The sequence below is a fragment of the Myripristis murdjan genome, chromosome 18 (genome assembly GCF_902150065.1).
Source record: "Myripristis murdjan chromosome 18, fMyrMur1.1, whole genome shotgun sequence".
NCBI classification, from domain to species: domain Eukaryota; kingdom Metazoa; phylum Chordata; class Actinopteri; order Holocentriformes; family Holocentridae; genus Myripristis; species Myripristis murdjan.
This window is the reverse complement of record NC_043997.1, coordinates 25864375-25891701: the sequence shown is the minus strand read 5'-3', so window position 1 is coordinate 25891701 and position 27327 is coordinate 25864375. Positions and strand designations below refer to the sequence as shown.

The 27327-nt window shown below is 41.8% G+C and overlaps 2 protein-coding genes across 2 annotated transcripts; both read left to right on the top strand.

Moving 5' to 3' along the window:
* Positions 1 to 1524: 1524 nt before the first annotated feature.
* Positions 1525 to 12454, top strand: LOC115376174 (immunoglobulin kappa light chain-like). Its single transcript, XM_030075666.1, has 5 exons — positions 1525 to 1582; positions 11088 to 11777; positions 11907 to 12035; positions 12128 to 12171; positions 12338 to 12454. Exons 1-5 carry the CDS (start codon positions 1528 to 1530, stop codon positions 12452 to 12454), a joined length of 1035 nt encoding a protein of 344 aa, XP_029931526.1. The 5' UTR covers positions 1525 to 1527.
* A 6580-nt stretch (positions 12455 to 19034) lies between these two features.
* LOC115376294 (signal-regulatory protein beta-2-like) lies at positions 19035 to 21489 on the top strand. Its single transcript, XM_030075783.1, has 6 exons — positions 19035 to 19096; positions 19193 to 19510; positions 19620 to 19967; positions 20185 to 20313; positions 20427 to 20458; positions 21361 to 21489. Exons 1-6 carry the CDS (start codon positions 19054 to 19056, stop codon positions 21487 to 21489), a joined length of 999 nt encoding a protein of 332 aa, XP_029931643.1. The 5' UTR covers positions 19035 to 19053.
* Positions 21490 to 27327: the final 5838 nt, after the last annotated feature.

The window sequence follows — 27327 nt, the reverse complement described above, 5'->3', positions numbered from 1 at the left end:
CACTTTTTGAAGGTATGGCCAAACCGAAGTGGTTATGATGTGGCCCTCATGTGTTTTGCCGTATCACATTTGCCAGTTACAAATCACGTGTGGCCCAAAAGTAAAATCTATTATCTGGGCCAAGTGCTTCAATTACAGAACTGCCCCAGAGGATAAATTCCCTCCAATTCTAAAGGTATGGCTAAACCAACGTGGTTAGGATGTGGCCCTCATGTGTTTGACCATATCACATTTGCCAATTATAAATGGCCCAAAAGTAAAATCTATTATCTGGGCCAAGTGCTTCAATTGCATAACTGTCCCAGAGGAGAAATTCCCAAACCAACGTGGTTATGATGTGGCCCTCATGTGTTTTGCCTTACCACATCTCAGCCAGAGGTGCCAGCTAGACGCCACATGTGGCCCAAAAGTCAATGCTGTCAGGGTTTGATATGTTACCAAATCTTGGATATGTAGTCTAATTACCATTTTCATTCTGGACATGTTGTACATCAGGAACAGTACCTCAGATACACAGCTCCAATTAGCACATGCATTTTGAATATGAAGCCCAAAATTAGCATATTCATTTCAGATATATCTGATATACCAACATACTATCTCCACTAGCAAATGTTTTTATTTTTAAAAGTGTTGTTTGCAAGTCTGCTACCTAATTATAATGTAATATATCTCAGAAACTCCTGGCTGTTGTCTGACAATTTCTCCTCTAGAGGAAATGGCCAAGTTTCAGGTTTTCCGGTGCAGCACAAAACAAGCCAAAAGCCATTTCTGCTTCCTTTTACATTTCTTTTTTTTTTTTTTTTTTTTTTTTTTGCGCAAGCTGAATATTTCCTCACACATTACACAAACACCAGTATTTTTTGTAGATATTTCAGGTCCAGACATTTCGTCCAATGCGTTCCACAGGGAGCGTGCAATTGAAGTGAGTCAAGCAATGAACAGAATTCTTTCTTTCTCATTTGATTTGTGCATCGGTGACATTATAATGCTCAGGCATAACTTGACTATATAAATAATGTATGTTTAAATCTTTCTAAAATGTGAACATTATGCAACAAGTACCAGTCACTGAGGAAGAGAGGCAGAGACTGAAACAGAGAGGCAGAGGCAGACAAACAGGTAGGAGCTGATATACAAAACTTCCTGGGTGAGGAGCCCCACACCTCACACTTAGTGTGTACTCCTGTTTGTGTTCTTCATAATGTTTTTACATGTTGGGATGTCTTTCTGTTGATCACACCACCAAAACTGGACTGTATCTTATAGCAGTGTTTGCAGGTAAATTCCAGTTTACTGATTTTAAAGCTAATGACAGGATGAGGAGTCATACTACGCTTCAGATACTGTATCTCTTTCCACGTCTCTTTTAAAGGATGGACCCTGTAGGGGGCTGTTACTCAGTGTGCAATATTGCCTAAATAGGGCATTCACTGTCAGTTGTGCTGCACCAATCAAAAACAGTCTTGTCTCTAGAGAGTGCAGTGTGCCCAGATCCTCTTCATTCAGCACAGACTGTTGAACACAATGGCACCTCCGAGCGTTACTTTCCATCTGATGTGCATATTTCTATTGAGCATTGGTGAGCTGCGTCTTTTTAGACTATTTTTGAAGTTGTATGTTTGTATGTTTAATCTTCAAATGATTGCTTTAAAATTTATTTATATTTACTCTGCATCATAGCATGTACATAATAATATCACCCCCATCATGGCACACAATTAATTGTGGATGTCTTTGTTTTTTTTACTTCATCTGGCAGCGCTGAAACTGTCCTTGTCTCTTCGTCAGGACAGTGGTTTTCTATCAGCTAACGTCGGGGACAATGTGACTTTGAAATGCTTTTATGAAGGTGATGATGAAGCTATGTTTTTCTGGTATAAGCAAACATTGGGACAGAAACCACTGCTCATGTGTAACTTCTATAAGTTTAATAAAAATGGCGTTTTTCATAGCAAATTCAAGAATGATACACGTTTCAAACTGGAAATTGAAACTAATTGGAATCAGTTGAAGATCTCAGATTTGCGACATTCAGACTCCGCTACTTATTTCTGCGTATCTAGCCATTCCTATAACTTGGAATTTGGGGATGGAGTTACTCTCAGTGTAAAGGGTTCAGGTCTGAACATCCAAGCTGTCGTCCATCAGTCGGAGACTCAGACCATCCAGCCAGGAGACTCTGTGACTCTGAACTGTACAGTGCACACTGGCACCTGTGATGGAGAACACAGTGTTTACTGGTTCAGGAGCTCAGGACACTCTCAACCAAGAGCCATTTACACACATGGAGTCACTGATGATCACTGTGAGAGGAAACCCATGACACACACACAGACCTGTGTCTACAACCTCCCAATGAAGAGCCTGGATCTGTCTGATGCTGGGACCTACTACTGTGCTGTGCTCTCATGTGGGGAGATACTGTTTGGAAACGGGACCAAGATAGACATTGAGAGTGAGTCATGTTTTCAGCAGAGGTTGTTTCATTTCATAAATAGTTGTTATTCTATTCTCTCCAAACTTAATATGAACACAGAAAAAAATCATTGCAAGTTGTTCTAATGCGTGGATGTCTGCAGATGGGGTGACTTCTCCTCCTGTCTTGGTGTATTTCTTGAGCGCAGCATTGACATTCACCATCACCCTGGTTGTTATCCTGGCTTCCTCTGTGTACAAGATGCACAAGAGAAACTGTAGCCACTGCACAGGTGATTAGGATTCTTTGTATCTGATGGTGTGTTTTCAGTGTGCATAGTACTTGAGTGAGAGGACCTTCATTGTCTGTTTTTTCACAACCAGACTCTCAAGCAAGAAGTTCCACTGCTTCTAATCAACATGTAGAGGTGAGGTTTTTTTTTTTTGTTTGTTTGTTTTTTTCTATTTTGATTAAGTGTTGTATGACTGCACAAAGATTTCTTATAGCACAGCACTGAAGTGTTTTGGTGGGTTTCTGTTGTATTTCTTTAGGTTGTAATAGTGATTTGCTGTTTTATTTCTTCTTGCCAGGGCCAAGATGTAGACAACCTCCATTACGCTGCTTTAAGTGTAAACAAGGCCCACAGATCAAGAAGACAAAGGGACAACACAGACCCTGTCTGTGTGTACTCCAGCATAAAGCAATAGAACTGCACTTCGATCAGGCTTTGCTTCTCTGTAACATGACTGGTGATTTTAGCAGTGCTTCCTTGTAAGTGTAAAATGGATTCTCCTGAATTTTCCAAACTTATTTCACTTGTAATAAATATAACATTTTTAATTACGAATTACAATAAACATAACATGCAATATCATACTTCAGTAAAGTGATCTTGTGGTTAAAAAGCCTCCTTTTCTTTCTCCAGTAGGGTTGTTGTACTTTGTACAAGAACCCCAATCTCACAATGGCTATTACTTTACCAACACCTTTAGTGTTGTGTTTTCATTCATAAAAATTATAGTTTTTCAGAATCTCTAAGTGATGGAGATTGGCTATTTTTGTAAGTATTTCTCCACTTATATATGCCCCATGCTGACAAAAGCACACTAGGAGACCAATCTATGTGTAACAACTTCCTTAATGACTGCTAGAAAGCACTAATGAGGTATAATTAATGCTCTACCTTTGCAGAAGACGGTACTGCAGAATAAGATGCTAATAATTCAGCAAATAATTAATCAACATGTTAGTTAACATGTGTTCCTTAATATAAAGTGTACAGTGTGATGACAAAAATCTTGGCTTGAAATAAACAATGAAAACTGAAGGACTTTGTTGTGGTATCTTGTGCTGTGAAAGGTGAACTGATTTCATCAATCAATATATCACTAAAGTTGACTGACATAAACCTGGGCCTTAACTACGGTTTTCACTTAACATTTGAACATGACATATCCAGTTTGTGTTATTGTCAAGCAATCCTGCAACCTTCACATTTTTCTTCCCAAAGCACATAACCTGTGTTTTGAAATTTGTGATCACTTCATCAGATGATTGTGAGACTCATCAGCAGTCAGAGCTCTGTGAGATGCAACATTAGATTTTCCTTATTTGTGAACAGCACACAACATTCACCAATCAGCACAAGACAGTCACCATAGTCTTTGGAACCGCTTTGGATTTTTCCAAGATGGCTGCTGTAGATTGAACGTCTGTGGTTGGTCTCAGATTGCCTCATTAAATGGTCCATTTGTGACTAATCTAAGTGGCCAATTTTCTCCTATTTTGATCCAAAAAAGGCTGTGAATCCAGTGAACTGAGAAGTGTTGAAAGTAATCACTTCACTCTCTGCAATGGCTGGCACTGAAGTGTCCTTGCAAACAATCTGGGACAGTGGCGGCTGGTGAAAAAAATCCTTGGTGGGGCTGCTGTGCCAACACATTTCCCTGCCTAGTCTAGTATAAGCATGCAAATGAACACTTGGAAAATTACTAACAGTTCCACAATAATATTTAATTTCCTTCTCAAAATCAACAGTTTCAAAGATAAAATAACAATTTACAGCTATATTAGACTTCATGCTATCAAATACTATACAATACAATATAATAATGGGATAAATTTACAAAAAGGGATTTCAGCTGAATCTATACAAATCAACAGTGTGAGTGAGTGAGTGAGTGAGTGAGTGAGTGAGTGAGTGAGTTTACAGCAAAGTTCTTTTCAAAAATTAAAACATAATCAGATGATTTACCCTATCTGATCAAGAAAAAATGCAACATTTGCTTGAAGAAACAATGGTTTATTTTGTGACCACTCACCCGTCTCTGTTCCAGGTTCCTGTCTGCCCCGCCCCCTCCTTGTCTGTGTTCACCTGTTCCGATTGTGTCTCCCGCACCTGTGTCCAATCACTACCCATTAGTCCTGCTTATATTCCCCCTTTTTGTCTTGTCTTATCCCCAGTTCGTTGTAGCTTCTGCTCACGTTCCAGCGTTATTTCACAGCCGTAGTCATAGTCTTTGTGTGAATGATCCTTGCCTGTTTTTTGACCTTGCCTTTGCCTCACGTTTTGGACACTTCTGCCTGTTTTTGGATTGCCTACCTGAGTACCGACCTCTGCCTGGTAATAAACCTGCCTTTTGAATTTCAACCAGTCTTTGTTGCGCATTTGAGTCCTGTATTCCCTGTGCCACGTTCATGACAGCCAGTCCCTCATATAATACTTTCTCTGATCATTCATTTTCCTTAAAAAAAAATCTGGCCTCATGAAGTTTTTCTTGCTTCACGTCCATTGAAATGTAGCAGTATAGAAATATTTATTATGTTTATATGTACTGCCTCATTATGGTGTGCCACTGGTGGCCAATTACCGAGTAGGGAGCAGAGTATATAAGTGGTGGCTCTCTCCCTGCCTCTTCCTTTGCGCTCCCATCTGCATCACTTCCGCTCGTGTTAGGGGTCAGTCTTACCTTGGCAGCACAGAGACTCTAATATTCACCAGCATCTCTATAGAAATCAAACATTTTCTTCACCTTACAGTTTCCGTCTAGTTTCATTTGGGCTTTTCCCCCCTCAAGTAAGAAGTGATAATCCACTCATAGCAGTAACTTGTACTGGAGCTCCGTTCAGATAATGTGGTTACCGTATTTCACCAATTAATCGCCGGGCCGCAAATAGCCGCCTAGTTCTTTTAAACGCCTGGGGTCTGCACCCATTTTGTGTATTAAACGCCCACCCGAATAACCGCCGGGGCGATTATTTGCATTATATTGTGGTAAACCCAAAATAAGGCTATTCACCTTATTTTTGAAGAAGTAAACAGTTAGCCGCACAATAACTGTGCAGCACTTCCATTTTTTTGTCAAAATAAGAGAGGAGCTAACGTTAGAAAAAAGGGTGTAACGTATTGTACCATACTGTTAGTGCTTTTGTACTAAAAAATATGTTGGGACAGTAACTGTCATCACAATAATGGCCTGGTGCAGGTCTGTGTAAAAATAAAGGCCTGCAGCGAATAGCCGCATGGTTGTGGTAAACGCCTGGGGTCCAAGTTGATTTTGCGTATTAAACACCCGGGCTATTAACTGGTGAAATATGGTATGTCACCTTAACCAAAGCTTTCAAGTTTCATACTTGCAAAGTGACGATATCATAAGCATGCTAACTAGCTGGACTAGTCAAAGTCAACTTTATATACTACCTTCCAAACTGATGTAGACATATGCTATTGTTTGATGTTTATCAGTAATAAGTAGAACATTTTAATCCGAAGTAATGCATTTATTAATCCATAGGAAGGCTATGCTTAAGTAATAAAGTCTGCTGTGAGAGCACTGTGCATAACAGGATATTGTAGAGACAGTGGAAAAGTACTGAAGACATGCAACAAACAGAGATGTGCAAGAATAACTACATAATAGAAATACCTGAGAGGAACAGGAAAGTGATGTTCTTAGGAGAAGACCTTGTAGGGATGTTCTCAGAAGACCTGGTTTACCCAATATTTGGTAAAAGAGACCCCTGAGGGGTATAGAGACAGGATATGTTGTGTTGTGCTCTGTGTGCTGTGTTGTGCTCTGTGGTTTCAGAGAATGGGAGCCATAGTAGGTGGATGACAACTAGGGTGGCCATACGTCCGGATTTAGGCCGGACAGTCCGGAATTTAAATGCCTTGTCCGGCGTCCGGCACAGCCTCAAGCCAGACGCTTATTTGTCCTCCTTTTTGGAGTTGCACTTGAACGCAACGCTGGCCCGGACTGTACATCGATATCAGTCATATTTTTCGTCATAGACTTTTAAATTACAATCCAGAAAGTGCATTAATTGGATGCGCGTTAGTTTTTCTCTTCCTGCGCTGCTGTGTGCTCATGCCGGAGTGCGTGTGTGTGGCGCTGTCTGAAGTCTGAAGTTACTGGCTAACAGCAGCACACTGGTTTAGCTTGTCTGTTCAGAGAAGAGGTATCACTTCGGCTTATTTTTCAATCTATGTTATCACATGCATACCACTGCTCATTCATTGGTAGCTGAATTGTTAGGTCTGTTTGATAAGTAATTTACATTTTTAAAATAATAATTTAAAATATTGTTAAATTAAAAAAAAAAAAAAAAAGTCAACATGATGCAGGTCAAAGACTAAAAAAGAATATTGACTAAAACTATTGACTAAAAGAGAACCCAGAACTCACCTTCAAACTGCATATTGATAATATTGCTAAAAAGGCATATGGATGTCTTGCTTCACTCTATCGTTCAATCAATTGTTTCACACTCCATGTCAGAAAAGGTTAATCTCACAACTGATACTACGACTTTTTGACTATGTTGATATTGTTCACCAAAACACTTCAGACACTCATCTTAAATATTTGACTGTATTATTTAATTCTCTATGTAGATTTGTTTTGAGATGTCCTTTTAGAACTCATCATTGTTTTATGTTTGACTCACTGAACTGGTTACAACCCAAACAGGGCCGGCTTTTGGCATAGGCGATATAGGCAATTGGGGGGGGGGGTTAGGCATGGAAGGGCGCAAGTGAGTAATTTTGTCTAGAGCGCCAACACAGGTAAAGCCGGCACTGAACCCAAATCAAGACAGCAATTTCACTGGCTTCAGTTCCTTTTTAAATGTGTTTACTCTCATTGTCCTCCATATTTAAAAGAACTTATGACTCCATACAATTCCCCATACTCACTTAGACATATGAACTGCCCATTTTTCTTTGTTCCTAGAATTTTGAAAGAAGTTGGTAAAAGGTCATTCCAATATAAAGCCCCATGGGATTGGCATAACTTCCCTCTTTCTTTGCGTTCTATTACTTTTTCCCATTGTTTCAGGATGTCACTACATTCCCATCTCAAAACAAATAGCTCATGTTTCTAATTTATTTTCTTTACTCTTTGTTTTTATGTTCCTATCATTGATCCTTGTTAATCGGTTTGTATGTTAGGCGTATGTGGGTTGGGTTGTGTGTGGTAGTGGGAGAGCAAGATATCTGTATTTGTTATATGTTATGTATGTTTATAATTTAATGTAGTGTAATGTGTCCTGTGTTCTATGTATATGTTTGTCTAGGGACCTCCTTGAAAATGAGATGCTACATCTCAAGGGGCTATCCTTTAATAAATTCAAAATAATCCAGACAGACTAGATACTTAGGGTGCTTTCAGACCTGTCCCGTTTGGACCCGTTGTTCCGAAACAGGGAGCGTTTCCCCCTAAAGATCGGTTCGTTTGGACATATGTGAACACAGCAATCGCGCTTGGATGCGGGACAAAACAAGCGAGCCGAGATCGCCTAGAAGAGGTGGTCTCGGCTCGATTCCATTCGAGCCCTGGAGCGGTTCGTTTGCAGTGAGAACATAATCGACACAGAAACCGACACAACTCACTCATAACTGTGGATCAACCAGCGTCAGAGCCCATCTTCGTCGGCGATTCCTTGTCGCGGCACGTCTTCTTCTCAGTAGATGCAGTATATTTTCCATGTGCAGTCTTGATTCCCGGTAGAACGGAACACCGGTACATTCAGTAGCGGTTTTAGGCACGGGCGAAGCGGGCATTTTTTCATGTCATGTGGGGGGCGGCTCAAGAGCAAAAAAAAAAGGAAAAAAAAAAAAATCATCAGCGCCGCTCACCTGTCAGATCCGGCAGACCTGACCAGGTGGGCGCGGTACTGGCCCGCCTGATGCAGACCGGTGCCGTGGCCGGTGGCTTTTTATTCAAACAAGATTTTGTCCATATAAAAAGTAGGTAGGAGTAGTAACACGAAAGAGCGCAAGGCAGTAATTTCGCCTAGGGCGGCAACATGGGCAGAACCGCCACTGGGTACATTAACCACAGAAACACAGAGAAACAAACCAGCCACACACGCTGAAGATGCTCCATGGTTTTTGTTTTTTCCGGGGTAAGAACGGAAGAGGAAACTTCTTCTTTCGGGGTAATTTCTGACCAATGAGAGAACAGCTGGTTCGCGCATGGCATTTGTTTACAGCTCTGAACCGCTACAGACGGCTGCCCTGTGAACACAAACGCCCCAAACGAAAAACGAAACAACTGTATCGATTTAGCCCCTGAATCGGAACAAAGCAAACGGGCCACAGGTCTGAAAGCACCCTTATTCTCATATTTTAAGTTCCTCATCTTTTTCACGACTAGTTTCTACATTGTACACAATCATTGTACTCCCTCGGGCCCCCGGCTGTGCCTAGAAATTCTGTCCATAAAGATTATGAGCAGAACTGGTGATAAAGGGCAGCCCTGCCGGAGTCCAACATGCACTGGGAACAGGTCTGACTTACTGCTGGCAATGAGAACCAAGCTCCTGCTCTGGTCGTACAGGGACTGAACAGCCCTTAGCAAAGGGCCTCGGACCCCATACTCCCTGAGCACTCCCCACAGGGCACCACGAGGGACATGGTTGAATGCCTTCTCCAGATCCACAAAACACATGTGGACTGGTTGGGCAAACTCCCATGAACCTTCGAGCACCCTTCGGAGGGTATAGAGCTGGTCCAGTGTTCCATGGTCAGGACGAAAACCGCATTGTTCCTCCTGAATCCGAGGTGCGACTATTGGCCGAATCAGGACAACCAGGATAATCCCACAGACTCAGAGCAGGTGTGGAACTGGGAGGGGCAAACAAGACTGAGTAGTCAGACACAGGTGAAACCACTAATGGGAGTGACACAGCAGGGCAAAGAAACTACACCCAAACACAAGTAAAACACAGACAAACAAAAGTACAGCCCAAAGCAAAAGTCCAAAACACTGGAAACTCAGAATCATGACAGTACAAGTCCCAGCTGCAGCATTTGGAGCAGGCTTGGCACATTTGTGTTTGTTGCATGTTGCATTTCAGACATGTCTGACACATCAATAATTACATTTCAGGTATGTTGCCTCATTATGGATTTGTCACCAAAAGAGCACAATAATTTTGGATGTTGCCAAATTTTGGATACCTGGCCTAATTGGCATATGCATTGTGAATATGTAGCCCAAAATTTGCATATACATTTCAGATATCTGATATATCAACATACCATTTCCACTAGCAAATGTTTTTGGGGTTTACTTTTAAAAAAGTGTGGTTTGCTAGTCTGCTATTTAATCTTAATGTAGTGTCTCCTGACCTTATCTCAGAAACCACGGGCTGTTGTCTGACAATTTAACAATTTACCCCATGGAGGAAGCCATTTCTGCCTCCATTTCCATTTCTTTTTTTCCATGAGCTGAACATTCCTTCACACAATACACAAACATCAGTACTTTTTGTAGATGTTTGAGGTCCAGACATTTATGCCAACATGTTCCACAGGAAGAGTGCAATAGAACTGAGTCAAGCAATTAACAGAATTCTTTCATTCTCATTTCATTTCTGAAGCGCTGACATTAAAATACTCAGGGGTAACATGACTATATGAATAATGGAAGTTTGAATCTTTACAAAATGTGAACATAATGCAAAAAGTACCAGTCACTGAGGAAGAGAGGCAGAGACTAAGAGAGGCAAAGGCAGAGGCAGACAAACAGATAGGAGTTGATATAAAAAACTTCATGGGTGAGGAGCCCCACACCTCACACTTAGTGTGTACTCCTGTTTGTGTTCTTCATAATGTTTTTACATACTGGGATGCCTTGCTGCTGATCACACCACCAAAATTGGACTGTATTTTATAGCAGTGTTTGCAGGTAATTTCCAGTTTACTGATTTTAAAGCTAATGTCAGGATGAGGAGTCATATTACACTTCAGATACTGTATCTCTTTCCACGTGTCTCTTTTAAAGGATGGACCCTGTAGGGGGCTGTTACTCAGTGTTCAATATTGCCTAAATAGGGCATTCATTGTCAGTTGTGCTGGACCAATCAAACACAGTCTTATCTCTAAAGAGTACAGTGTGCCCAGATCCTCTCCATTCAACACAGACTCTTGAACACAATGGCACCTCCGAGCATTACTTTCCATCTGATGGGCATATTTGTATTGAGCATGGGTAAGTTGCGTCATTTTAGACTGTTTTTAAGCTTGACTTTGTACATTTAAGGTTCACATGATTGCTTTAAATATTCTTTATATTTATTCTGCAACATAGTAGGCTATGTACATAATATCATCCCTGTCATGACATACAATTAATTGTGGATGTCTTTTTACTTCATCTGGCAGCGCTGAAATTGTCCTTGTCTCTTCGCCAAGACAGTGGTTTTCTATCAGCTAACGTCGGAGACAGTGTGACTTTGAAATGCTTTTATGAAGGTGATGCTTCAACTAGGTTTTTCTGGTATAAGCAAACACTGGGACAGAAACCACTGCTCATTTCAAGCTTCTTTAAGTATTATGAAAATGCCATTTTTCATGACGAATTCAAGAATGATCCACGTTTCAAGGTGGAAATTGAAACAAATGGGACACAGTTGAAGATCTCAGTGTTGCGACATTCAGACTCTGCAACTTATTTCTGTGTCGGTAGCTCTAACTTTGAATTTGGGGATGGAGTTACTCTCAGTGTAAACGGTTCAGGTCTGAACATCCAAGCTGTCGTCCATCAGTCGGAGTCTCAGACCATCCAGCCAGGAGACTCTGTGACTCTGAACTGTACAGTGCACACTGGTACCTGTGATGGAGAACACAGTGTTTACTGGTTCAGGAGCTCAGGACACTCTCAACCAAGAGCCATTTACACGCATGGAGTCACTGATGATCAGTGTGAGAGGAAACCCACGACACACACACAGGCCTGTGACTACAACCTCCCAATGAAGAGCCTGGATCTGTCTGATGCTGGGACCTACTACTGTGCTGTGCTCTCATGTGGGGAGATACTGTTTGGAAATGGGACCAAGATAGACATTGAGAGTGAGTCACATTTTCAGCAGAGGTTGTCTCATTTCATAAATAGTTGTTATTCCACTCTCTCCAAAATTTATATGAACACAGAGGGGAAAAAAATCTTTCCACGTTGTTCTAATGTGTGGATGTCTGCAGATGAGGTGGCTTCTCCTCCTGTCTTGGTGTATTTCTTGAGCGCAGCATTGGCATTCACCATCACCCTGGTTGTTCTCCTGGCTTCCTCTGTGTACAAGATGCACAAGAGAAACTGTAGCCACAGCACAGGTGATTAGTATTCTTTGTATCTGTGTGTGTTTTCGATGTGCATGGTACTTCAGCAAGAGGACCTTCATTGTCTGTTTTTTTTCCACAACCAGACTCTCAAGCAAGAAGTTCCACTGCTTCTATTCAACATGTAGAGGTGAGTTTTTTTGTTGTTGTTGTTTGTTTGTTTGTTTTCTATTTTGATTAAGTGTTGTACGACTGCACAAAGATTTCTTATAGCACAGCACTGAAGTGTTTGGTGTGTTTCTGTTGTATTTCTTTAGGTTGTAATTGTGATTTGCTGTTTCATTTCTTCTTGCCAGGGCCAAGATGCAGACAACCTCCATTATGCAGCTTTAAGTGTAAACAAGGCTCACAGACCAAGAAGACAGAGGGACAACAGAGACCCTGTCTGTGTGTACTCCAGCATAAAGCAATAGAACTGCACTTTGATCAGGCTTTGCTTCTCTGTAACATGACTGGTGATTTTAGCAGTGCCTCTTTGTAGGCCTAAGTATTAAATGGATTCTCCTGAATTTTCCTGTCAAACTTATTTCACTTGTAATAAATATAACATTTTTAATTATGATTTACTATGAATAAGTCACTTATCATAATGCAAAATAGTAGCAGTGGTCCATTATTAGACATTATAAAGCACTTGTGACCCAACACCATCAAGTACAAGGACTTAAGATGCTTAAGACATACTGTATCCACTTTGAACGTGTCCTTCTTCTCCTACAAATTTGAGCCCATATTCATAAAATCTGGATCACAACATATCTGGATTGCCCCTCCAAAAAGTTACTAAATGGATGTCTGATTGTATCAGTTCACTACAATTGGTTGTAAAGATTTTCATGATTAATCTGCTCATGGCCTATCACTGTGACATAAGCAAGCATAACATCCAGCAAGGAATTTTTGCTAGATCTGTGTTAATGTGCTTTTCCCAAACAAAAGCCACAAAAACAGCAAAGTGCATTGTTTCACCAAGACCTGCTTTTGATGAGTGATAGCAACAGCGATATTTAATGCCACAGCAGGAACCACAATGACACAAAAGCAAGGGTCTGCATGGTTGCACCGCTCCGCATGTTTGCCTAAATGAGCCTAAATACAAAGTTTGTAGCGGTGGAAACATTTCCACACCGGACTAAATTCCTCCCAGAACAACTAACATATGCTGGTCCCACCCTTACCATCCTTTACAGTGAACACATAACAGAGAAGCTTGATCAGCTTTACAGGATTGCAACACAACATGCAATATAACATTTCAGTAAAGTGATCTTGTGGTTAAAAGCCTCCATGGCTTTCTCTCATGGGGTTCTTGTACTTCTGTCTACGTTGGCCTGGAATAAACTCACAAAATTGATGTGTCAGGACTCTGTTGTTGTATCTTTTGCTGTGAAAGGTGCACTGACTCCCCAGTGGCGGCGCCAGAGATTTTTTCTTGCTGGTGCTGTAGTGGGGCTGAATCATTCAGTGATGGGGCTGATGGATGTACCGTATGGTAGCTTTTAGTTGCGCAAAAGCCAGACGCGCAGGATTCAAAAGTAAGTTTCAGATATGTTTTTACCAATGCCGCTATTGATTCACAAAACAACAACGTTTTTCATGTTTAATATAGACCTACAAGTGAATTGCGACAGCAACATGGGAGACAACCCGGGCTACACAAGAGCATAAACAATAACTTAACAGAATTTCCGATCCAGAGTGCACATCAGTCACACACCAATCCAGCAATCAGCATTAAATGCGTGCTTGTCAACTCAAAAACAATGTCTACTACTATTCATATTACACAGACAACGACGCCAACAGACAGCCTACATTAAAGTCAAATAAGGAAAACAGCAGATATGAGGCTTTGTAGGAGTTGTAGGACAAATCGTATGCAATAAACAAAACTATAATTAAAACAAAAACCAAGAATCACCCTTTGGAAGTCCATAAGCAAAACCAGGAGGCTTAACAGCAGTGACCGAGTGACATGTTCCGTCTCTAACCATCTCCTCCACCGCGTTTCAGCACCACTGACAGCGCAACACCTACAACAGGTTATACACACACCCACTTCAGTCAAAAGCGCTGTCCATGGTATCAAGTTTTCATTAACCGCAGCCTACACAAAGACGACCCCTCTTTTTCAAGACCCTTTTTTGGAAAAATAGGCTACTTTTTATATGGACAAAATCTTGTTTGAATAAAAAAGCCAGCGGCCTGCATCAGGCGGGTCGGCCGCGGCACCGGTCGGCATAAGGCGGGCCGGCCGCAGCACCAGTCGGTACCTGATGCTAACCCTAACCCTAACCCTAACCCACCACGGCCGGCCCGCCTGGTGCTGCGGCCGACTGGCACCGCGGTAGGAGTAGTAACATGGAAGGGTGCAAGCCGGTAATTTCGCCTATAGGGCGGCAGCATAGGCAGAACCGCCACTGCATTTTACCATTTCACTGCACAAACATTAATAACTTCGAAAATATACAGAGAAAGCTAGAATTTAAATGTGATAATTCAATTATTTTCTTGGTGGTGCTACGGTGGTGCTATTGTAATCTCTGCTGGTGCTATAGCACCAGCAAGCACCACCCCAGCGCCTCCCATGTGATTCCCTCATTCGACACATCTGTAGGTTAGAATGTGTGAAAAAGAACTGGTGATGGTATAGTTAGCTACTGTAGAGCAAGTTTCCATTAGTGGAAAATGAGCACTAAAAAAAAAGTACCATGCACATTTTAAGACCTCCAACCTCCAGTCCCTTTCTCTCAGTGCTGCACTGACTAAAAGCAATTTGCACAAAATGTGCCACTTTTTCACATAGCCAGCTGTTCATCACTGGCAGTGCATTATGTCCTGGACTGTTTTAATCATCACCCACACATTTCATTTGACCCAGCACCTGTTTATCATAGCAGGGTGTTTGCTGTAAACATGTCTGCCACAAACTCAGAGATGTGAGAATCTTTTTATAGCTTCCTTGTGGTTTGCTGTCAAAAGACGTGAACTCCCTCTGCCTTAGTATGGTTTGGTCATACAGTAGATGTATTTTGGAGCATCTGCTCTATGTGGTTTCAAGCAGGATGTCATAGTGTGATTTGTTTTCTTTACAGCTCCTGCATAATCTTAACCCTTACACTGTGTTGTGTCGAACAGAATGGATATGTTTTGTGATTAAGTTAAATTATATTAAGGCCCAAATTCATTCCAGAAAGAAGCACTCATGGGACTCTTTGCCATAGTGTGAGTGTATAGTTTCCAAATACTCAAGTATCTCAGTGTTTGCACGATGATCATGAAACAGTTACTGAATCTTTGTCACTTATTCTGAATGGCTAGTATGTCCAGAGGGGACAACATTTCTATCATAAACTTGCTAGTGTTCTGCTCTTAGTTAGGAAGCTAGTTGGGCCAATGGGAAGAATTATCGAGCAGCCAACATGCACTATGTTGGACAAAGTTTCTATGTCATGATTGTGGGGTGTGACCTTAAAGAAAAATCCAGTAATACCCTACTGGGGAGTTGTGCTGACCCAAAACAGCATGCAAACAGCAAAGGAAGTTAAAAACAATTGATTTATTGTACACAAATAGCTCATTTCCACTATAAAGAGCCCTGTCGTGTTTGGCCTTGGAGTGTTTCCATTGCTTATGGTACCAGCAGGTCGGCGTCATAGAATTAGAGAGGCGCGCTCGTTGCCGTGGAGTTGTTATAGTAACAAGAGGAGCTGTCAGTTGTTAAATTAGCTTTTTGCTACTTTTTTTAATAGACAAAATCTTGTTTGAATAGAGAAGCCACCGGTCAGCATCAGGCGGGCTGGCCGCGGCACCGGTCAGCGTCAGGCCAGCCGGCCGCGGCACCCGCCGGTACCGCGCCCACCCGGTCAGGTTGGCCATCATCATCATCTTCACAGATGCTCTGCCATCTGCACTTAGTGGTCACATTTACATTTCCATTTGTAAAAAAAATGTAAACTAGGCTACACAACAGAAAAACCCAACAAAAAACTCAGCAAGCAAATCAATTTCTTCCATAATCTCTCCAGAAACTAATGTTTGTAAATAATAGCCTACTGGCTGAAGGTTTAATGATTGACACTTGTCACTTGTCAGTTTGTAGCAGCCTGGTTAACTGACATTCTAACGGACCAATCATGAAGGAGATCATATTTAGGCCCGCCTCCGCGGCTCCGTTCTAATCGGGCCAGCACCAGATGTCAAACCGGGCTGAAATCTTTCACGGTTGGTTCCCGGAACCAAGCGGGCTGGTGTAGTGGGACTGAATGCGGAACCATGAATTTCACGGCATGGCACGGCACGGTAATATAGTGGAAAAACGCTATAAAAGATAGGTTCAAAACACTTATAAAACACAAACACAATAACACTAAAAGGAATAACAATGGCTCAATGTTTAGAGTCCTGTGTGCTTTGGCTACAGGATGCGTGGTGATCTCCAGGCCCTGGCTGCCTTGTGGCGTCTCCAATGAAGGAGGAGTGGAGTGCACATTCACTGCTTTCCCACGAAGCACGTCCCTCTTTCTGATACCTGTTAGTGGGCACAGCGTGCCCGGTGCAGGGTGCCCGGTGCATCAAGCTCCGTCTACTTCCCTAACCCTAACCCTAATAACCCTAGTAACCCTAGATTTGTGAAACTCGCACATTCTCGCACGTGCACAGTTGATTGAGCACAGTAGAGCTTTACTCTGTCTTAACCTCAACCTCAACCTTAACCCTATCCACACTTGTGAGAGTCTCAATTTAGATTTACAAGAGTTTTGCAACAATTTTGGAAATCTAGACAGGACTCGAGATAGTGTCTCCCAAACCAGCGCCACCCCCAGGAACAGCCCCCACATACATCCCCTCACATATACACACACCATGACTCTGTGACATCTGCTCTGCTATCTCCAGGAGTTGACCACCATGTGGCACTGACTCTTTCCTGCTCATGCAGGATAGAGGAGCCATTTTAGGTTGGGTTTAGGTTTTAGGTTTTCCTATCATAGTCTCAATGCCATTCACAACAGTATGTGGAAGGATTACTTTCTATAACTGACGCTGGTATATGAGCATCTCCACATTGCAGGGCTCATCATTTACACCATAATATGTGCCTTCACCAGAACAGAAGAATAGAGTAGGCTATTGCCGCTGTGCCACTGGGGAATGGCATGAGGCTGCTGGTCCACAGATAGCATACATACTGTATCTGAGATGGATCCCAAAGCAGAGGCTTTTTTATATGGTAGAAGGAGAAAGTGCACTCTGTTTACAATGGAAAAAATTGGGAATGTGAAAAACCCTTATGACAGTGGCATCATCAGCATAATACACAGTATCAATACTCTTTCACTTTCAGACTTGCATAGCTGCACACCTTGGATATTGGATATTTACAGCAGATCATAGATGTAGGGGGCTCAGCAGGGCTGCAATCCTAGACAAAAAAAAAAAAAAAACTATTGGCCTGCCAAACACCACAGAATTGCTATCAGATTGCTATCAGTACGAATCTAGTCTGTGCAATTTTTTTTTTTTTTTTAAGAATCTCTGTGGCTGAACTTCATGCCTAACATGACTGTTTACAGTAAATTTCAGGATAAAATGCATTATAACCTTTACAGGTGAACTTAATGTGATCTGTAAACTTTTGAATGCACATGTCCAACTGTTCAATGTTTCAGTACTTTTTGCGCAAGTTGCTGTTCTCTAACAAGGAGTTTAACGGCAAAATTCACATCAGGTGTTTGATGCTCCAGCTCATCGAGGTCGCATGATTAGGGAATGGCTGCTGGAGACTGGGGTACCTCAAATGGAGTGGCCTGCACTTTCTCAGACCTGAATCCCATAGAAAACCTATGGGATCAGCTGAGTCGCCGTGTAGAGGCTCGGAGCTCTGTACCCCAGAACCTCAATGTCCTGAGGGCCGCCCTTCAAGAAGAGTGGGATGCCATGCCTCAGCAGACAATAAGTCAACTTGTGAACAGCATGAGTCGCCGTTGTCCAGCTGTAATTGATGCTCAAGGGCATATGACAGGTTATTGACACTGACATTTTTTGTTGTGATATATCCACCACTGTTGTTGGCTTTTGTTTCAAGAAATTGTTTGAGATGAGGAAATCACCAGTGTATGCTTCTATTTAAATACCCTATTTTCACGATATAATATCACTGTAGCGTGAACATTTTCCATTTTCCATAAATTTCACCCAAAAGTCAAATATCACTAACTTTTTGTGAGTAGTGTATATATATATATAGTTCAAAGACATAGGGCTCTGGTCTTGTTGGTTGCAATCTTCCCACCCACAAAGACGGTGACTGATTCCGCTGTCTCCTTCTTTTATTAAAAAGAAAAAAAAAATTCCAACCAAAGTGTGATAAACCACATCTGAATCCAGTTTATATTCTCACTGTCAAATCATTTGTCACACAGGTTTGAACCTAACTAATGGTTGCTTTCAGCTATATTTTTCTGATGTTTTACCTTTTACCCTCAACTCCTCACATCTATTGAGGTCCTTTGTAAACTCAATAAAGTCTTTGTCCTGTAATTAAACAACTTTTTCAGTTCTACTCGGCTCACATTGTGGTTTCATTGTAAAGTTTAGTAAGTATTATATTTGAGGGAATTATAACCTATATTGTTGTTATCTAACACTACAATAACAATTAGAAGATTAACATTGATAAAACTAATGTAATATTGAATTGTGGTATGATTTATAATTCAGACACACATAATACTGTTCAGCCTGTTTCAATCTGGTAGGCAAGGCTTGGAGACATTCTGCTGAAGAAACACATTTAAACCTGGCAGATCAAAGTGAAAAGTTTTTTACTCCATGTCAGCCAACTGCTTTGGCAGCCAATCAGGTATTGTGCAAGATGAATGACATGAACCAATCAGATGCCTGACTGATCTGGCATCATGTAGACAGTGCTGTTTTTGATAATTTGCTTCAATAAGTCAGACGTGCTGAGGAGAGGAAGCAGGTGATGATGGAGTCAGAAGCAAGGAAGATGATTGTGTGCTTTCCGACTGTTTTTCTCCTCTGTAATCTGTGTAAGTAACTAATGTCCACCTGGGGAAGCTTTTTATTAAAGTCAGAACAAGCAAGTGGTTTAGGATTTAGGTTTCCTGCTTTTCTGTTTGTTTCAGGTGTGGCACAGTTCAGTGACATCTCTCAGCCTGTTTCTTTCCAAACTGCGGAGGTCGGAGACCCAGTTACTATTGAATGTCAGATAAAGGGTGCTATGAAAAGTAGAGTGTGGTATAAATTAACTACTGGGAGGAAACTGCAGCTTATAGCAACAACACATGGTTCCCAAAATCACCATTATTCAGTCAAATTTGATGGCACTGAAAATCATTTGAGCATATCTGCTACAACACGGGAGGACACTGGAACATACTACTGTGGAGTGGCATATCTAAACTTCATTGAATTTGGACCAGGAACCTTCCTGATGCTAAAAGGTATTGCATTCACTGCAATTCACCATTAAACTATTGTATCTAAAGGTAAATTACCATGAATTTAAAGGTGATGTCAGTGATCACAATTCATCTGTTTTCTTTTCCCAAGGTTCGAGGAGCAGCAGTGTCTCTGTTGTTCAGCAGCCAGAGTCTGAGTCAGTCCAGCCAGGAGACTCTGTCACTCTCAGCTGCTCTGTTCACACTGCTGACTGTGGAGGGGAAGACACCAGTGTCTTCTGGCTGAAAAGCTCAGAAAGTTCTGGGTCAGGAATTATTTACAACTCTGGAAATAGGAATGACAGCTGTGAGAAGACTGAGACCGGCTCTCCAGAAACTAGCTGTGTCTACAAACTTCCCAAGCAGAACCTGAGCTCTGACGATGCTGGAACCTACTACTGTGTTGTGGCTTCATGTGGGGAGACACTGTTTGGAAATGGGACCAAGCTTTACATTAAAGGTAAGACATTAAAACTTAAGATAAGTAATAATAAGTGATAATAAGTGATAAGTGATGAGTAAGAGATAAGTTTTAATTAATGCCTGTCATCATTCTCGGACAACACGGATTGAAGATGTTTGGTTATGTTTTGTTTTCAAGCTTGTGGATATTGCTCTTGTTGTTTACTTAAAATATCAAAAAAAAATACCCCTTGCTTGTCCTCCTTGGTCTTCAGGAAACTCCACCACCTCAGCTGCTCTCAGTCCAGCTGTCATTGCACTGGTTTTGTCTAACATCGTTCTTGGGATTGCAGCGCTTCTACTTGTATGGGTGCTTTGCAAGAGTTGGAGCAAAGATCCCACAGGTATTACACACTGTGCATGATAATGCTTACCTGTACATCTGTATCAGAATCAGGGTGGCATATTCTCTTATATTCTACATATGGCATTTACATTTACATTTCTTTGTCATCAGAGAAAGTTGATGGATCTTGTGATAGTCAACAGGTAAGGCAGTTATTTTATTTCATTGGGCCTTTCGGGTTTAATTTGATGTTTAATGGATCCCTGCTTCAAAAAAAATGAATAAATAAATAAAAAAAAAATTGAGCCAAGTGAGTCAAAAAATAAGCACCACATAGGTTTTTAAATATTTGCATGTGCAAATGGTGTTGAAAATGAAATGGGTAGAAGTGAATTTTCTTTTTGGCATTCTGCTCATTGCTCATTTCATACATCTTGCATTTCGAGGACAGGAATATAGATTAATGATGAAACAACTAAAACACTCTTTAGTTAATAAAATCAACATTAACTGATTTAAAAAAAAAAAAAAAAAAAAAAAAAAAGCTCCAAATGTAGCTCCAAGCACCAGTTTAATTGACTGCTTCCCTTTTAAGAGGGTAGTCCCACATTTTTCCACTGTACCAAGATGGTAATCCATGGGAAACTGCATCAGGATGCCAGAGGTTCATTACAGTCAAACTGGACTGGATATTTCCCCTGACCTAGATTAAAAAAGGAAGTTTTGAGTTCTCTATAAAAGGGACAGAGCAGCACAATTCAAATGACCTTCAGATCTGGCTCAATGGTGTCATGGAGTAATGGTAATGGAGGTCCGGCCCAATGGAGCCCCAACTTCCTTCAACAAAAAACTTGATTCGATGATGAGATTTTTTTTAAAGATAGGACAAAAGTGAAATGGGGTATCCATTACACACCATTTCAAATGTCTGTGGTCTTACCAACAGTTAATTTACACCCAAAGATCTACTATGCAATGTAATATACAGTCTTGTTGATGACAAGCTTAGTACCCATGCTACCACTTGTAAACTCTGCATGGGCTGTCTATTTTCCATTCTACCTCCATGTTAAAAATACATTGTTTCCGTTTCTGTCCCTCTCAGGCAAGTGATGCAGTTACATACGCAGCAGTGAGTGTGGCTGCCAGAAGCTCCTCCTCCAGGGCAGCCACAGTGAAACACAGCAGAGATGCTGTGCTGTATTCTGAGGTCAGGCACCACCAGCAGGACTGACACAGTGAAGATGTGCAGCAACGTGCTCAGCTTTGGCTGAACCACATTAAGCTTGATAAGAAAGAGCAGGACTGAGAGATAAGGAGAAGGATGAACACATTTCAAATGCACACTCTCCTGTAAACAGTGTTCAATAAAGAAGGTTATAAAAGGTGATCAAAGATCTCTCTGTCATTTTTTTTCTTGCTGGGGTATAACACTCTCACTGTGTTTAGTTTGGTGCTATTTGGTTTTGGCCCTGCCACTGTCTTCCTCTGGACAGAGTGAAACTAACATTTAGGTGGCAGTTTGCTGTGGTGGTTTAAGTTCACACAGATATGGGTTAGTTGGGCCCTACTGCAGCTTCTAGTAGGTGAGAAGGCTTCAGTGATGTGATAACAGTTCATTGTATGTCTTTACAGAAGCACTTAAAGTCATGATGAAATTTGTTTTCGGAGTTCATTTGATCCACACAAGTTGTTAAAAGTTGTTTGTACAAGTCACTATGCCATTTAGACGAGTTTAGTTGGGACATGTTAAAGAGTTGACTCCATGTATTAAGGCATTTGGATGATGTATGAAGTTGGGTTAGTCACTCAGATGAATCATTGAATCCCTGAATATGGAGTTTGCTTTCCACAGCAGATGCAAGAAAAAGCTCAAATCCTTTTCATGAACTTATGTAGTCATATCCTGAGATTGTGAGCCCCCTTTTGGAAATATAATCCATATGCTCTCTATTTATATACAGGCCTCAAATAGCCGTTATAAGTTTGACCTGTGTTTGAGCTGATGAGGCAACTATATAAAAGGACTTTTGATTATGACAAGCTTAGGCTTCAGTCAAACGTAAAGTTTCCTTCATGCACTTATTGTGGGCTATGAAAAGCCCACCTCATACCAGTACTGACTCATTCATGGAAAAATGTGTGCAGCCCATCCAAAAGATCTAGTAAAACGTACAAAGGATGGTACCTTGTGTAAACCTCTGTCAGGACAACCCATGTATTAATAAGATTACTAATGACAAACAATAGGTTCAGTTTTGCATTTATGGCTTGCTGCTGCTGACATTAATCAAGGAGCCCTGTGTGAGATAAAGTAGACTGTGGCAAGTGCAGCTGGGCGGGGGTGGCTGCAGAAAAGCTTGCAGGTCTGCACAGTGGTAGCAGCATGGACGGTGAGCTGAACAGTTAGAGCAGTGCACCAATCACAACTCACTGAACCCCGTGTCCTTCCAGGTCTAGGTAAAGCCCTGCCATAGCCCAGAGAGAGTTGTGTCTACATAATAACCCTAGATTTGTGAAACTCTCGCACATTCTCGCATGTGCACAGTTGATTGAGTACAGTAGAGCTTTACTCCATCTTAAACTCAACCTCAACAATAACCCTATCCACACTTGTGAGAGTCTCAATCTAGATTTACAAGAGGTTTGCAACAGTTTTGGAAATCTAGACCGAACTCGAGATAGTGTCCCACACACCAGCGCCACCCCCAGGAACAGCCCCCACATACATCCCCTCACATACACTGCTCACAAAAAGTTAGGGATATTTGGCTTTTGGGTGAAATTTATGGAAAATATAAAAAGTTCACGCTACAGTGATATTATATCATGAAAGTAGGGCATTTAAGTAGAAGCATACACTGGTGATTTCCTCATCTCAAACAATTTCTTGAAACAAAAGCCAACAACAGTGGTGGATATACCACAACAAAAAATGTCAGTGTCAATAACTTGTCATGTGCCCTTGAGCATCAATTACAGCTTGACAACGACGTCTCATGCTGTTCACAAGTCGACTTATTGTCTGCTGAGGCATGGCATCCCACTCTTCTTGAAGGGCGGCCCTCAGGACATTGAGGTTCTGGGGTACAGAGCTCCGAGCCTCTACACGGCGACTCAGCTGATCCCATAGGTTTTCTATGGGATTCAGGTCTGGAGAAAGTGCAGGCCACTCCATCTGAGGTACCCCAGTCTCCAGCAGCCGTTCCCTAATGATGCGACCTCGATGAGCTAGAGCATTGTCGTCCATGAAGATGAAATTAGGCCTGTGTTGTTCATGCAGGGGTACAATGACTGGATTAATGATGTTATTCAGGTAGTATGGGCTTGTCACTGTACCATTCACAAAGTGTAGGGCAGTTCTGTACTGACTAAACACACCTGCCCACACTGTAACACTACCACCACCAAAGGCTCGTCTGGTGACAACAGTGGCTGATGCATAGGGCTCTCCTTGACGTTTCCAACATCGTTGGCGGCCATCATTTCTGCTCAACATGAATCGGCTTTCATCAGAGAACAGCACTGAGGCCCACTGGTCCCTCGTCCAGCGTAAATGCTCCCTGGCCCATGCAAGACGATGACACCTGTGCCTGGTGGTGTGGTCAGGTACCCTTGCAGGTCGTCTAGCACGCAGACCATGCTGATGTAAACGGTTTCGAATGGTCTGACGTGACACTTGGGTGCCTCTCACCTTCCTTAAACGTGCCTGGAGTTGAGTGGCATTCATCATCCGGTTCCGCAGGGCACTGTTCACAATGAAGCGGTCATCAGTGTGGGATGGGGCCAAAGGACGTCCACTTCTATGCCTTTCTGTGACTCTTCCAGTCTCTTTGTATCTCTGTTGCAACCTGCTGATGACACTCTGTGACACTCTAAGCTCAGTGGCCACTTCCGTCTGAGAACATCCTGTTTGAAGCCTTGCAATAGCAAGGTGCTGCTGATCAATTGTTAGGTGTCGTCTTGGTCTCATGGGGCTCTAGTTTCCCGGCGCAGCGCAGGGTGGCGCAGTGAGGCGCACCCCGCGCAGAGCTAGTTTCGACCAGCGCAACGCGCGAGACGAACGGTTTCCAAGTTTCGCAGACGGATCTGCGCCGAGATGGGAGTGGCGGCGCAGCAGGGGGAGGTGTTGACAGATTCAGCTTGGCGCAGTGACAGTTTCGTGCCAAAAGGCTTCGCCGAGGTGCGGCAAAAGCTCGCCTCCTGAAACCACGTCTACTTTTGGCGCAAGGCGCAGCGTGGCTGGCGCAGTGGAAGTTTGGCTGACAGGCGGGCAGTGCGCACACGTCACCACAACCTCACAGGCAGGTTTCCAGAATGTCAGGCACAGTAACAATGCAATAAATACCCACAAAAAACACTATTCAATGCTACTATCTCAGTCAGCACATAAACGTATCTCCATATCGACTGTCCCGTCACATCTGATGTCAGATCAAAGGAGATTGGCACCGTTTGGCAGCGTAATGGAAACCCAACCTGATCACCTGTCAGTCAAACAATGTATCCAGTACCGTGATGTCTTTTTTCCAGTCATGGTGTCTGGCGCTGCCCCTGTTAACTACACAGTTTTTTTTCCATATATATTTAAAATCTGCCAAAGTCTGGTAATTTTTAAATGTCCGGTGAAAATATTCACAATTTGAATTTTATTAAAACAGTCAATTTCCACGTAATTTTATTTATAATTAAAAAAAAAAAAAATAGACTGCGTGATCCGTGTCTCCGGTGTACCAGAGGGAGAGAGAGGGTTTTTTTCTGCAGAACTGGATCAAAACAGCACAGTGAAGTCGCCTGGGGGAGAACAAGGTCACAAGACTGATGCGCATTGCAAGTTGCGGAGAGACACTTGAGACTTTTGATTTTAATTCAGCTGCTGAATTAAGTTTTTATTGCATCTATTTGATTTCAAGTTGGCAGCACGCCGCGTTATTAAAATGATATGAGCCAGTTTTTTTGTTTGCAAATTGTAGTTGCAATTGTATGCAACGTTCATGTTAAAAGAGCACAGGCTTGTGCAGTATTTATTTATTTATTTTAGACGTTACGCACGTGAGTCAATTGACGGCACTAAGTTTATTTGATACAGCCTGCTTTTCAATAAAAAGATTACGCTATAAATTGACATGCCTTGATATCATTCTTATATAGCCTGCATATAATTTTAAGCTCAGTAAATTCAGATAATATTTGACCGGAATTTCAAACATTTGTCCGGTAAATTGAAAACCTGCCGGTCACGTTGTCCTGTGCCAATTTTTTCTAACGGAAACCCTGATTCCACACATATCGAAAATGTAAAATGCATCGGTTCCTTGCCAGACACTGGGCGTTTAGAACAGCAAATGTAAAAGCTTTCATGAACCGGATTTTGTTTTAATCTCTAGTGTGTTGTTGCATCAGTAAGTGATGGAGTCGAAAGTTGCAAAACAAACATGTAGGCTATTTATATGAATATGGCAAGGATTATCCTTTGAGGTAAAAACATTCATTAAAAATGGGGGCTTCACAGTAAAATTTATATTTGCTCGTAAAAATCAATAACTTTAACAGACGGTGACAGAGCTGGAAAAAAAAAGATGCGAGGCAGGCAGGTAATGGAAAGACAGGGGACTCAGGAAGACGAATTTAAGGATAGATGCATGGATGGATGGATGGGTGGTTAGATGGATGGGTGGACAGATGGATGGCAGGTAGCTCCAGCAACATTGCAGCAGCCAAGACTGGCCTCAGTGCGTGTGTGATGCGGCTGCTCTCTTTGCCCATGTCAAATGTGTAGACTACCACTACGCCTTCGCGCAGCGCATTTTAAAGGCGAGGACAGGGGCTCATTTGATTGGTTTAAAGTGAATCGGCTGTGTCAAACCCACACCACGCCTTCTCTCCTCCCTTGCGCCGGTAGGAGGAACGGCGCAGTAGATGCGCCAAGGCGCACGGCGTGCCAAACTTGCAAAATCCACTTCGCCACACCCAGTTGGCGCAGCGCAGCTGCGCTGTGCCCACGCCTCACCAGGTCTGCGAAACTAGAGCCCATGATGTCAAAATGTGAACAGCATGATGAGGAGGACTGTTTAAATACCAATTCTAATTGAACCAGGAAATTTATTGGTCGATTCATGGATCAAACACCTGTTGTGAATTTTGCCGTTAAGCTCCTTGTTAGAGAACAGCAACTTGTGCAAAAGGTACTGAAACATGGAACAGTTGGACATGTGCATTCAAAAGTTTACAGAAGGTCACATTAAGTTCACCTGTAAAGGTTATAATGCATTTTAGGTTCATCCTGAAATTTCACCTGAAAGCCGAATATCCCTAACTTTTTGTGAGTAGTGTGTATATATATATATATATATACAGATAGATAGATAGATAGATATGAGGCTCTGGTCTTGTTAGTTGCAATCTTCCCACCCACAAAGACAGTGACTGATTCCGCTGTAGCCTTCTTTTATTTAAAAAAAAAAAAAAAAAAATCCAACCAAAGTGTGATAAACCACATCTGAATCCAGTTTATATTCTCACTGTCAAATCATTTGTCACACAGGTTTGAACCTAACTAATGGTTGCTTTCAGCTATATTTTTCTGATGTTTTACCTTTTACCCTCAACTCCTCACATCTATTGAGGTCCTTTGTAAACTCAATAAAGTCTTTGTCCTGTAATTAAACAACTTTTTCAGTTCTACTCGGCTCACATTGTGGTTTCATTGTAAAGTTTAGTAAGTATTATATTTGAGGGAATTATAACCTATATTGTTATTATCTTACACTACAATAACAATTAGAAGATTAACACTGATAAAATTAATGCAATATTGAATTGTGGTATGATTTATAATTCAAACACTTATGATACTGTCCAGCCTGTTTCAATCTGGCAGGCAAGGCTTGGAGACATTCTGCTGAAGAAACACATTTAAACCTGGCAGATCAAGGTGAAAAGTTTTTACTTTGTGTCAGCCAACTGTTTTGGCCAACACTGCAGCCAATCAGGTATTGTGCAAGATGAATGACATGAACCAATCAGATGCCTGACTGATCTGGCATCATGTAGACAGTGCTGTTTTTGATTA

Excerpts from the sequence above, each read along its gene's own strand:
- LOC115376174 (XM_030075666.1), top strand. The coding sequence starts at position 1,528 with ATGGCACCTCCGAGCGTTACTTTCCATCTGATGTGCATATTTCTATTG. Across the intron at positions 1,583-11,087 it reads CATATTTCTATTGAGCATTG|CGCTGAAATTGTCCTTGTCT; the intron begins GTGAGCTGCGTC and ends TTCATCTGGCAG. Across the intron at positions 11,778-11,906 it reads GACCAAGATAGACATTGAGA|ATGAGGTGGCTTCTCCTCCT; the intron begins GTGAGTCACATT and ends GGATGTCTGCAG.
- LOC115376294 (XM_030075783.1), top strand. The coding sequence starts at position 19,054 with ATGATTGTGTGCTTTCCGACTGTTTTTCTCCTCTGTAATCTGT. Across the intron at positions 19,097-19,192 it reads TTTTCTCCTCTGTAATCTGT|GTGTGGCACAGTTCAGTGAC; the intron begins GTAAGTAACTAA and ends TGTTTGTTTCAG. Across the intron at positions 19,968-20,184 it reads GACCAAGCTTTACATTAAAG|GAAACTCCACCACCTCAGCT; the intron begins GTAAGACATTAA and ends CTTGGTCTTCAG.